Source organism: Aphidius gifuensis, linkage group LG5 (assembly GCF_014905175.1).
Source record: "Aphidius gifuensis isolate YNYX2018 linkage group LG5, ASM1490517v1, whole genome shotgun sequence".
Taxonomy (NCBI): Eukaryota; Metazoa; Arthropoda; class Insecta; order Hymenoptera; family Braconidae; genus Aphidius; species Aphidius gifuensis.
The window spans coordinates 3,837,025-3,849,545 of NC_057792.1; the positions used below are offsets into that span (position 1 = coordinate 3,837,025).

Consider the following 12,521-nt stretch of genomic DNA (forward strand, 5'->3'; position numbering starts at 1 on the left):
TAAATAAAAATTACTTAATGTTATTTAAAAAAAAAAAAAAAACCAAGATTATTACCTTGAAAAAAAAATTATTTTTCATTTTATTCCATTGGCAATGCTGATGAATTATTCCATTTCGAAATTTTGATAATACCAGATAATAATGATGGTTAATATTTATCAAAAATAAAATATAAAAATTAGCATATAATCACGTGACTCTGAAAGTTAAAAATAAAATTAGTAGAGTATTTAAAAAAAATATAAATTTTAAAATGATTTTTATTAATGAAGAGTCGTACAATTTTGTGTGTGTTTCGATAAGTATTATTAATGATTTTTTTTTTTTTTTCTACAATAGTCCTTGTCGTTTAAGATCCTCATATGTTTTTCTATTAACGACATTACCAAGTGAATCCTCAAATTCTTCTTCTTGTTCTGGTTGCCATCTTTCAGCTTGTTTTTGAGTTTTTAATTTTTCCCAAAGTGCCAATGCATCCTCAATTTGTGTAACATTTGCAAAATGTGCTGTATTTGGTATACCAAGACAACGCATACCATGAGCATGGCGCCATTCAGCAAAATGACGTTGAAATGCTTTTGGTCCTTTATAAGTAAAATTACCACATATTTCACAATTATAACTTATATTTAAACCATGAAGTTTATATAACCAATATGGTATTGGTTTACCATCCCAACCAAGTGGTAAATTTTTTGGATTATATGGTACTTCATTATCATCATCATCATCTGATTCACTTGCACTTGCATCAGCATCTGAATCACCACGTTCACCCTCTGTTCTTGCTTGTTTTCTTTGTACATTTTCTTTTGTTGATAATCTTTGACTTGTAACTAATTCAGCCAATCTATATACTTGTGATTCAAGACGTGCAATATCTTTTTGTTTTTCCATATCTTTACCTTTGCCAATTTTTTTATTTTTATTATTTTTAGCAAGTAAATTTGGATCAAGTGATGCTTCACCTTTTGTACTAAATAATCTTTGTGCTCTTTCTTCTAATGTACCACCACATTTTAAACCAAGTGCCATTAATGCTGATTTTAATCTATCTAAACCAAGTGATGCTAATTCTTCCCATGATGAAAATGCTGATAGCTCTAAATGTGCACCAACATTTGTTAATGCTGAACCAGTTTCTTTTGGCCAACCAGGAAATGTATTATTTTCCCATTGTATTTCAAATTCTTTACGTGCATCCTCAAGTTCAACATCAATATCATGAAGTGGTTTAACTCTTGTTATATAATTTGATAAATATTCTAGCAGTGCTTCAACATATCTACGATAATCAGCATTTTTACGTTCACGTGATATATCAAATAAATGATCAAATGTTGATAAATATGATATATAATCAATTTTTTCAATACCTTTTAAATTTACATATTTTTCATAACATTCATGTAAATCAAGATATTTACCATAGCCTTCTTCATCAGTAAATTGTACTAAATTTGATAATTCTTCAGTTGGATTTTCACGCATTTTTGTTAATTCTTCAAATTCAACAGACATTGGTACACTTATTTCATTTGGATGACGTCGATAAAAATCTTTTATTGACTTAAGACGTGAATAAAATTCAGAAAATTCATTTGGTCCAGATAATGCTTGAACCTAAAATAAATAAAATAATTAAATTATACAATTATAATTGACAAATTATTAATTAAAATAGTAATAATGCAATAAAACGTTTACCTCTTCTTTTCTTTGACCATCTTTATCCTCATATAATTCTTGTAATTTTGATGTACTATCCATAAAATTATCTAGCAACATTTTTAAACGATACTCTGAGTTAATGTTTTCTCGGTGACCCGGCTTTTTATGCAATAATTCTTTGACCATTGAATCAATCAATCGTTCTCTTTCCTCATGATGACGACGTTGTTGTTCCAATATTGTTTCCATTTTTAATTATTAACAATATTATTAACAATTATACAATATTAAATACTTTATAATTAAATGTTGTAAAAAATAAAAAACAGTGGAATAAGTCAAAGCGTTGTTGATAAATATCAAGATGGCGAATGACGTTGCTTTAAATATTTATCTAATCTCACGGGATTTTGTCGCTTTTTTTTTTGTCAGCGACAATTATATATTTTTTATATTTATATTAATTATTAATAAAAGTAAACATCATAATTCAAAATTGTCTCAGGTAAATAATCACAATTATTATTATTCAGTTTACTGTTGTTTATAATAATTAAAACAACAATAAAATAATGAATAAAAAAAAAATTTGAATTTTTAAAACTTGAGCGCTGCCATACGGCAGAAATATTAACTTGTTTAATAATGATTTATATTCCCGTCGTGTGGCGGCGCGACAGTCAATTTCTAAAATTCTCATGACTTTCTCATAAAAAAAAATATTTTCAGTTGGAAAAAAAAAAATATTACGTGTTGACGTGCTCCTGTTTTATAGTGAAATATTTAACATTAAATTGTAACAATTAATTATTTATTTATAATAAATCGACTCATTAACTTGCTAGCTACTATTTGAGTGCATAATTATTGCTGGATGTCATGTATTTTAGTCACAAATTGATATTGTTTAAAACGTCCAAAAGCGGCCGGGTCACGAAAGGACACTATGGAATTTTATGACACAAAATGGCCGCAGGTAAATATTTTTTATTATTGTTAGCTTTGTTTTTGTCAGTCGACAAATAATACGTATAAACAATAGTGAAATTATAAATAATAAATTAATTATGATGCAAAAACGAATTTGAGGTTAGGTTTCTTTGTCGTTGCAAGTCAAGTGATATTTTTTACAATAAATAATTGTTAAACATGCAATATTATTATATAAAATAATAAAAGAACATTAATTGAACATTTTTGTGTAAAAAAATTACAGATTTTCTTGGATATGTCAAAAGTTATGAAACCTGAACAGATGTCATGACATTTACAACAAAAAATAGCCTAAGGTAAATAATAATAATTATTATTAGCATTTATCTCATAATACAATAAATAGTGAAATTATAAATAAATAATTAATTATGGTAATAGCAACAAAAATTTAAATATTTTTTATTATTTAATGTTACAGACGCCACAAAATTAAAACAAAACAAAAAGATAATCAGGAATTATTTGTTAAAATGACATGACAAGTGCAAAAAGCTTTGCTTATATCCTTAGATATTTTAGAGTGGACAGGCACCAGTGCATTTACAATGCAAAATGGTCACAGGTAAATAACGATAATTGTTATTCAGCTTGTTTTTTGTCAATTAATATTAAAAATAGAGTATTATATATCTATCGTTTATCAGTTGTATATAAATACATTAATAGAATAATGAATTTATGATAAAAAAATAAAAGTATCTTATTTTTTTTCTTTATTGTTACAGATACACTCAATTTATTCATGTGGAAAAAATTACTGTATCAATTCAATCAACTTTCATTGCTTGTATGTTATAATATTACATGAAAAATTCCAAGAAAATGACAATACTGTTGAAAGTGTCATAAGGTACGTCGAATTTAGTTTTTGTTAACAAGCAGTTTCAAGACAATTAAATTGATCCTAGACAATTTGATAATTTAGCTAACATCAGTAACAAAAATAAAAAAAAAACCATTTCTATCATCTTTAGCTTCAAAAAAACAATGATATGATGAATCCTTGATAATGAAAAATCATTCCTTAGCTTTATTATCCAGTTTAATTAAATTTCAATCTCTCATGAATTGTCCAATAATCCTTTATCAGCCTTTGTCCACAAAAATCAATAATATCACATGATGCTGGTGTTATTGAATTTGATGCTAATGTACTTCCTATTGTTGCTATTGATAAACATTTAAACTGCTTGTTAAGCTTCATACATTTAAATTTAAGGTATATTCAGAGTAAATTGCTATTATTATTATTCAGTCGCAACACGTTGCGCCAGAAGCATCCGCCTCTAGTACAAAATATTCTCTGAATCACATGTACGTGTGAACAGAGATTGACTCGAGATCTTCTTTTGCTATTTACAAACCATTTTCAAATTATAAAAATATCAAATTTATCATAAATAACTATTAGATAAACAAGTAAAATACTAATTCATATTAAATAGTTTATTATTGAGTAAATAATTAAGAGACATCAACAATAACTCATGTATTTCAATCTCATTTAATTAATATGCTTTGGTTTTTTTTTTTTTTTGTTGCAGGTGTTGTGTAAAAGTAATGATGAAAAATTTAAAATTGTCGTGGACAAAAAAAAGTATATAGTGATAGTATGTGTTAAAGTGTAATTAATGCGATCAAATGTGATGTGCTGTGTGTATGTGACAGTGTGTGATGATTGAACCTGTTGCTGATGGATCATCGTGACCTAGGTCTCTGGTCTTTCTACATCATGATCTACATGCCATTGGAACATTTTGATGACCAGCACAGGGAGATGAACATCCGCTTAAAAGGTAGGATTTTATCAAATTAATAATTGTATTGATGCAATAAGTAATTGATTATTATATTTTTGAAACTCAATGATAGTCCCTTTTGCCCATTTTGCTTTAATAGCTACCTTTCAATTGGATATCTATGCTACTGCTTAGAGCACACATATCGTTATCGTTATCATTTACACATGTATCAGTGTACATAGAAATCCCAAGCTGTTTTTTTTTTAAATTAAATCTATCAATATTTGCTGCTTAAAGCGCAATATTATATTTTATTTTTTTTATACCGCGTTATAAAAAGTGATTTGATGATTTGGTGCATGCTGAACAATACAGTGTTTTACTTTTTAAGTAAGCATAAATATTTTTTTTTATTATAATAATTTTATGACGTTATTTATAAAATTCAAGAAATAATTTTGAATATTATTTTCATTGATAATGTGAAAAACGGAATTATCATCATATAAAATGGCCGGTATATAACTAGATATCTATTTAATTTTGGGGAATAGGGAGAACTAGAATAGTAGACTTCGTCCAACAATTATCAACGTGTTGTATTTTTTACACAATTTATAATTTGTTTATATCCAAAATAAGTTTTTAAAATACAAAAATATTTTATAAAAATGTCAAACATTAAAGAGTTGATGACAAGAAAAGAGAATTGTCATTATTTTGTACAACGAAAAGAACGTTATTGTCGAATGAGTACAAAAGAAGGAAATAATTTTTGTGGTGAACATATTTACTTGTCAACTGAAGATGACACAAGTAAACAAAAAAATATAAAAGATAAAAGAATTCCATGTCCACTTGATAATAGCCAGTAAGTACAATTTCACATTTTGTTAATATTTTTATTTATTCATTTATCATTAAGTCTCATCTGGACAAGGTCATAACCTAACTTTCATTATTTTTAATTACTTCAAAATAAAATAAATCCACAGAATATTTACAGCACATGTTCTGAGGTGAAATTGGCTAAACATCTTAAAGTATGCAATGCTAAAAAATTAATGGATGCAAGTCCAGGCTATATTATTGATGGAATAAATAGTGGAGATAATTTAAACATTGAACATAAAGCTCTGTCTGATCTTGATCAACAAGTTGTCGATAATATTATTCGAAAAGTCGAAATTGCTTATGGTATGATTGTCTAATTATTTACATAAAATAACAAACATTAATTTGTAATAATTAAATACTTTTTTTTTTGGTAACAGATAAACTACCAAGTGTTGATGAATTAATTCTGAAACATGATGTGTTGGCTTCTGAATTAAAAAATCCATTATATGGTAAAAATGTTAAAAAACATTTGATACAAAATTCTTCACTACTTGCTCATATTGAGAGAGCTGGACTTGCCAAAGATGACACTTGTTTCATTGAATTTGGTGCTGGAAAAGGTAAATAAATTACAAACAAAATATACATTAATAATTACTAATTGATTTAACTCAATTAAATTTAACGTAGGAAAATTAACTTACTGGCTTGCACAAATGCTGAAAAATAGTGAAAAAACAACGATAATGCTGGTTGATCGTTCAAGTCATAGACACAAAAATGACAATAGATTAAAAAATGGACAATCAACAGTTAATGTCATTCGTATACGAGCAGATATTGCCGATTTATGTTTAAGTAAAATTGATGAAATTAAAACAATCAAGCATAAAGTTGGAATAGCTAAACATTTGTGTGGTGCAGCAACAGGTATTGATTTTTAAAAAAACATATTAAAATGATTTTTTTATAATTATTTAATTATTTTTTTAGATTTGACAATTCGTTGTCTATCAAAATTAATGGAAGATGATAGTAATTCAGGTGTTGCTGGTTTAGTTGTTGCATTTTGTTGTCATCATCAGTGTAATTATGGTTCTTATACTGGAAAAAAATTTTTAGAAACATCTGGTTTTACACCAGAAGATTTTACAATTTTATGCAGTATAGCAAGTTGGGCAACATGTGGTTTTTCAAAAATTCCTAAAGACAAAATGGATTCATCAATTGATCAAATAACGTAAATAACATTTTTATTATTTAACATACAAATGATATATTTATTTATTAAAATACAAAATTAATTTACAGTCAAAAAATGGAGTTTGATAGAAAAGAATCAATTGGTCGAAAAGTAAAATCATTACTCAATTGGGGAAGAATTGAGTATTTAAAAAATTTAGGTTTTCAAAGTAGTTTGTATTTTTATACAACTCGTGATATATCATTAGAAAATGTTTGTGTTGTTGCCACAAGAAAAAATTGAATAATAAAAAATAATATGCTGAATATTGATTTTATAAAAACATCGAAAAATGGTTTGTTCATTTAAAATTTACTTGAATTTTTTTTATGATAACTGGCATGTTGATTGATTTGGAATTTGATTCGTGACATTACTTATTTTCATTGAAGACAAATCATTCAGTTCTGAAAATATTTAATTGCGTTATATTTGAATTATGAGAATATTTTTAAAATCCGTACCATTAATTTTTATTGGATTTGTTTGAGTTGTTTTGACTGTTTGCATTTTTTCAAATTGTTCAAACTCTTCCTTTGTTACTATAACAAAAAATACAAGACAAAATTGATTCAATTTTTTATGCGAGTAGACGTGGTTTTTTTTTTTTTTAAATTATTTGTCGTGGTTAATTAATACTCACAAACATATTCTGCCAGTTTCGATGGCTGAGCCTTGACGTCTTTTATTATTTTTTCTAAACGCGTAGTAATATTATGGGCTTGATCCCAAGTTATACCGTCAAGAAGATTGTGATGATCTAGCCAAAAATATTTCAAACATTTCTTTTTACACATAAGCTGGAGTTGTTCCAACATCTTGAAAATTAAAAAACAATAAGTATTAATGATCAACTTGATTTTTTTTAAATAATATAAATTACTTACGTAGATAAATGCTTCAATGTACGAATTTGTACACCAGGGATAAGTTGAGCCAGAAGCAAATTCATGATAAAATAGTGTTTCAATATAATAACTAGGAATCATAGAGCTCCAATTTTGAGTGTCCCTTAATTTCTATACGAAAATAAAAAAACAATTTAACATGATTTATCAACGTAAAAAAAAATCTGTTATATTATTTGCTTTCTTACTTTCATTTGTCGTATGACAGGTTTATATTTTCCATATTTTGAGAGCATTTTTCTTTCATATGTTGAAAAACAATATCTCCAATCTAAATAAGCTTTATTTCCAACTCTTGAAGGTTTTGGAACAAGATGCCAGCATGGTTTATCAGTGGAATATTTTGTTATATTTTTTGGTGGATTTTTATTAAATTCTAATGCTGGCACCAAATCAACACTGAACTTTGTATTTTTTTCTTGTACAATTAATGTAAAAGCTGGTCCACTTTTATGTGATGTTACCTGTAATAATTTTTTTTTTTAACTATTAATATCTTTGTCATTTGTTAATTAGTTTATTGCTATTTAATTATATCTGACATTGTATTTCACTGATGGTTCTTTTTTTGATGGAAGAAGATACATTTTATTTATTCCACGTTCAAAATCACTGAAACATTTTGAAACAATGCCTTCAAACCATCTTCTTACTTTTTCATTGTTGATATATTTTTCATCATCCAGCCATTGATTTAAAGTTCTTATTAAAAAGAGAAAATTAATTAGCTTAATGTATAAATTTATAAAGATAATAATTTAATTTTTGTCTTTGAAAATAATAATTTGATACTTTTCATGTTTAGTCCATCCAGGTAATTTTATTGATGAATCTATGATGATTCTAGCAAATCCTGGTCTTTCTTTAACATCTTCAATTTTAATTCCATCATAAACAACTGGTAGCTTTAATATCAAATCCAAATCAAATTCTTCTGGTTTACCAACTTTTGTGCCTTTGTAATGACTACCAGTGTACATTATTCTGTTATATATTGTCTTGAAAAGATCATCTTTAGTTTTCATTGCTTCAATTAAAGATTCAATAACCTAAAATTAAAAAATATTATTATTAACAAGATAATTTGATTATCACCAGGTGTTTGGTACTTACCTCATTGAGCATGAGATTATTTTTTTTGATCTCATCGTCTTTGAGTGTGACAAAACTATTAATCCTATCAAATGTACCATTATCACGTAGTTTACCATTTCTTTGTCCTGGATTCATCTGTTGTTAAAAATATATTATAACGTACAAATTAATAAATTTTTTTTAATTATTGATTTTTTATAAAATGATCATACCTTTGTGCTTTCTTTAAAGCTACTGTAAAAACATTTACTTAATTATTATGAAAAGTTAAAAAAAAAACAAAATGATAAATTACAGTAGATCTATTGTTGTTTTATTTATCAAAAGAATATTAATTCTATTTTTGGTAACATATGTGAATATGTGATATGGCTGCTAAAGCACTGAGCTTTGTGAACTTCACTTCAGGCTACTTTATAACTGTACATAACTGTGCTATCTGTATTCATTGGTATTCATAAAAAAAAAAATAAAACAACATCAGGTTTTTATTTGTCGATAAGAAATAATCAGTTTAAAAACATTAAGATATTTTTTATTATCAAAAGAACCAAGTTTTTAAATTGAAATTTTTTTTATTTTAGATTATTTATTTGTTTAATTTTAATTTATTTTTAATATCAATGACAAATGATTAATTGAATTAATTAAATTAACTTAATTAACTCAATTGAAAGAAAAAAAAAAAATGGAGACTTATGTATTTTTTTCTTTTGTTTTTAGAAAAATTTTAAATAATGCTTTAAAAAACAAATAAAAACTTTTATTTACAATTTAAATTTTCTATTGTTTTTTTTTTTTATTTAAACAATATATTATTTTGTTTTAAAAAAAAACAATTGCGTTATAATGATTTTTTAAATTCGGTTCAAATTGTCGATAAAGTAAAGTTGCTGATAATCGACATCGACTGCCATTTTGTATAACAATAATAACAAAAAATTGCTTTCGCGCTAAATTTTCTGATTTCTCACCGGTTTGTGAGGTTATTGTTGAATGTTGGACAGTGTTGTTAAAAGAGATTAGATAAATAATTGTTTATGAGTAATTAAAAAAAAAACATTGGTATAAATTTACGGTGGTATTTAGTTTTGAATATCTTTTTTAAAAATAAAAAATAAACTTAAAGAATGTCAGTGGTGCTTATTGATGATGATAATTGTTCTGATAATACATCAAGTGTTGCAACAACTAGTGAAAAAAATATTGAATTAAATAAATCTGGCAGTGTACAAGGATTAAAAGAACTTGAAGATTTTTTTAATGATGAAAATATTGAAGTAAATGATAATAATACAAGTAAATTATCAAATTGTGATGATGATTATGTTGGAGTTGGTGATAATGATACATCAGTAATTTGTGAAACATCACTTGTTGCACCAACACCTGAAAAAGCTAATAAGACACCAGTTAAATTAATTAAAAAAAGAAAACGTTCAGATTGTGATGATATATTCAGTGATGATGATTCTTATCAAGGCTCACCGGAAATTCCAATAACTGGTATAAAAATATTTAATACAATAAAAAAAAATTAATCAAAATTAATTTGTTGAGAAAATAATTATTTATATTCATTTTAAGGTCCTCCAACTATTTATCAATCTTATCAAGGTCATAATCAAACAAGTATTGTATTAAAAAAAAAAATGGAGCAAAAAAGAACAACAAGATCACAAAAAATGTCAGTTGATCAAATTTGTAATTTGGTTAATGACGACAGTAGTGATGATGATGATAATAAAACAAAAACTCCTGTTAAAAAATTAGCTGAATCAACATTAAGAAGAACACCAAGAGTTTTAAGAACACCAAAATTAAATGATAAAGATAATGAAAATATTACAACACCAAAACGTTCTTGTAGAAAAAAAATAACAGAATTATGTTCAACACCAACAACAACAACAACAACAACAGCAACAACAGCAAAAGAAAAAGGAGATTTAAAAATGAAAATAAGACGTTCAACTGATCAAAGTCTTTACAAAGCTGAATTGATGAGTCAAGAAAAAAAAGATGAAAGAAGAGTATCATTGAGATCAAAAATTATTGATCCACTATTAAATGTTAAAAAATCATCTGTTGAATTATCACCTAATAATAAAAAGAGTAATAATAATAATAATAGCTTAAATGTTAATGATGGAGAACTTAGACGTTCATCTCGTCAACAAAAAAATAAAAAGGACAATGATGGTGATGAAGATGATGAAGAAGAAGAAGAAGATTATAATAAAATATATTCTCCAAAGAAAACACGTTTACAAAATCAAGTTAAAACTCCAAAATCAATAGCTCCATCAACACCAAGTGGTAGACCACAAAGATCATCAAGAAAACATTGGAATTACAGTGAAATGGAAATAATAAATGATACAAATAAAGAAAATAAAAAAGCTGATGATGAAAAAAAATTTGATAAATTAATAGTAAAACAAATAAGTATTGATCATACAATGACACCAAAAAAATCATCAATAATAATTGATAATAAAACACCAAGAACAGCTAAAAAACGTGTTAATTTTGATGAAGTATCATTAACACCAAAAAAATCACCACGTAAAATAATAAATAATGATAATAATGAAGAGCCAAAAACACCAAAATTAGAAACACCAAAAAGAACATCAAAATCAGTAACTCCATCATTGAGACGTAATAATATAACACCATCAATGAAAAGAAGACTTGAAAATATTGATAAACCAAAAACATTATTACAACAAGCACGTTCACAACTTCATGTTAGTGCTGTACCAAGTTCATTACCATGTCGTGATGAAGAATTTAATGAAATATTTGGATTTTTAAAAAATAAATTACATGATAAATCAAATGGTTGTTATTATATTAGTGGTGTACCTGGAACTGGTAAAACAGCAACAGTTAATGAAGTAATACGTTGTTTAAAAAAATTAGAATCACGTAATGAATTAGATGCATTTGATTATTTATCAATAAATGGTATGAAATTAACTGAACCACGTCAAGCATATGCACAAATATTAAAACAATTAACTGGTGAAACAATGTCATGGGAACAATCATATAATATATTAGAAAAAAAATTTACAAAATTAAATAATAAAAAATCAATGACATTATTACTTGTTGATGAATTAGATTTATTATGTAATAAAAGACAAGATGTTGTTTATAATTTATTAGATTGGCCAACAAAACAATCATCAAGACTTATTGTTATTACAATTGCAAATACAATGGATTTACCAGAAAGAGTATTAATGGGTAAAGTAACATCAAGAATTGGTTTTACACGTTTAACATTTCCACCATATAATTTTAAACAATTACAAAAAATTGTTGAAACAAGATTAAAAGAATCAGATGCATTTAGAAGTGAAGCAATACAACTTGTTGCTAGAAAAGTTGCTGAAACAAGAAAAGCTGATACAGTGCTTATGGAAGATGTTAAAAATGCATTAGATGAAATGATATCAAGTTCAAAAGTACGAGCAATTAAATATTGTTCTAAAATGGAACAAATTTTTTTACAATCTGTTTGTGCTGAAATAACACGTACTGGTGTTGAAGAAGCTAATTTTCGTAGTGTTTATCGACAATTTCAAAATTTATGTACATTTGATGGTGAGTTTAATAATTTTATTATTATATTATATTTACTCTTTTTATTTTTATTTTAATATACTAATAATAATATATTTTTTCAATAGGTTTTAAACCACCAAATATAAGTCAAGCACTTGAAATTTGTTCACGTCTAAGTGCAAGTAGACTATTACTTTGTGAACATTCACGTGCTGATATTGAACAAAGAATTATTCTACATGTATCACCAGATGATATACATTATGCTTTAGGAAAATTACAACTATAAAAGCTAGTACATTAATGACTTGAGTTATTTAATTCCACGACAATATAAAATGTGTTCAAATTGTTTAGAATTAAAAATTTCATTAGTAATTTAAGATTTATTTTTTATAAATTAACTTGATCCAAGTGATCCACTTTGTGCCTTTTTTCTTTCATAA

General features: G+C 25.8%; 5 protein-coding genes across 5 annotated transcripts in view; 3 read left to right on the forward strand and 2 right to left on the reverse strand.

Moving 5' to 3' along the window:
- Positions 1-300: 300 nt before the first annotated feature.
- On the reverse strand, positions 301-2,030 carry LOC122856914 (splicing factor 3A subunit 3). The gene is made up of 2 exons (XM_044158817.1): positions 1,709-2,030; positions 301-1,624 (listed from the first exon to the last, which is right to left on the reverse strand). Exons 1-2 carry the CDS (start codon positions 1,919-1,921, stop codon positions 332-334), a joined length of 1,506 nt encoding a protein of 501 aa, XP_044014752.1. The 5' UTR covers positions 1,922-2,030; the 3' UTR covers positions 301-331.
- A 1,086-nt stretch (positions 2,031-3,116) lies between these two features.
- LOC122856916 (transcription factor AP-2-epsilon) overlaps positions 3,117-12,521 on the forward strand; it is a 112,194-nt gene continuing 102,789 nt past the window's right edge. Inside the window, exons 1-3 of the mRNA XM_044158823.1 lie at positions 3,117-3,230; positions 3,394-3,518; positions 4,213-4,464. The gene's annotated coding sequence lies outside the window, so the exon portion shown is untranslated. The remainder of the gene's footprint in view (positions 3,231-3,393; positions 3,519-4,212; positions 4,465-12,521) is intronic.
- Positions 4,977-6,736, forward strand: LOC122856919 (tRNA:m(4)X modification enzyme TRM13 homolog). Its single transcript, XM_044158829.1, has 6 exons — positions 4,977-5,281; positions 5,417-5,607; positions 5,685-5,870; positions 5,941-6,180; positions 6,244-6,490; positions 6,562-6,736. Exons 1-6 carry the CDS (start codon positions 5,082-5,084, stop codon positions 6,734-6,736), a joined length of 1,239 nt encoding a protein of 412 aa, XP_044014764.1. The 5' UTR covers positions 4,977-5,081.
- LOC122856918 (cyclic GMP-AMP synthase) lies at positions 6,810-8,916 on the reverse strand. The gene is made up of 9 exons (XM_044158828.1): positions 8,709-8,916; positions 8,515-8,631; positions 8,194-8,450; positions 7,944-8,103; positions 7,590-7,865; positions 7,381-7,512; positions 7,137-7,311; positions 6,958-7,035; positions 6,810-6,900 (listed from the first exon to the last, which is right to left on the reverse strand). The coding sequence occupies exons 2-9, from the start codon at positions 8,629-8,631 to the stop codon at positions 6,821-6,823; spliced, it is 1,275 nt and encodes a 424-aa protein (XP_044014763.1). The 5' UTR covers positions 8,709-8,916; the 3' UTR covers positions 6,810-6,820.
- Positions 9,489-12,465, forward strand: LOC122856915 (origin recognition complex subunit 1). The gene is made up of 3 exons (XM_044158818.1): positions 9,489-10,002; positions 10,084-12,114; positions 12,201-12,465. Exons 1-3 carry the CDS (start codon positions 9,627-9,629, stop codon positions 12,362-12,364), a joined length of 2,571 nt encoding a protein of 856 aa, XP_044014753.1. The 5' UTR covers positions 9,489-9,626; the 3' UTR covers positions 12,365-12,465.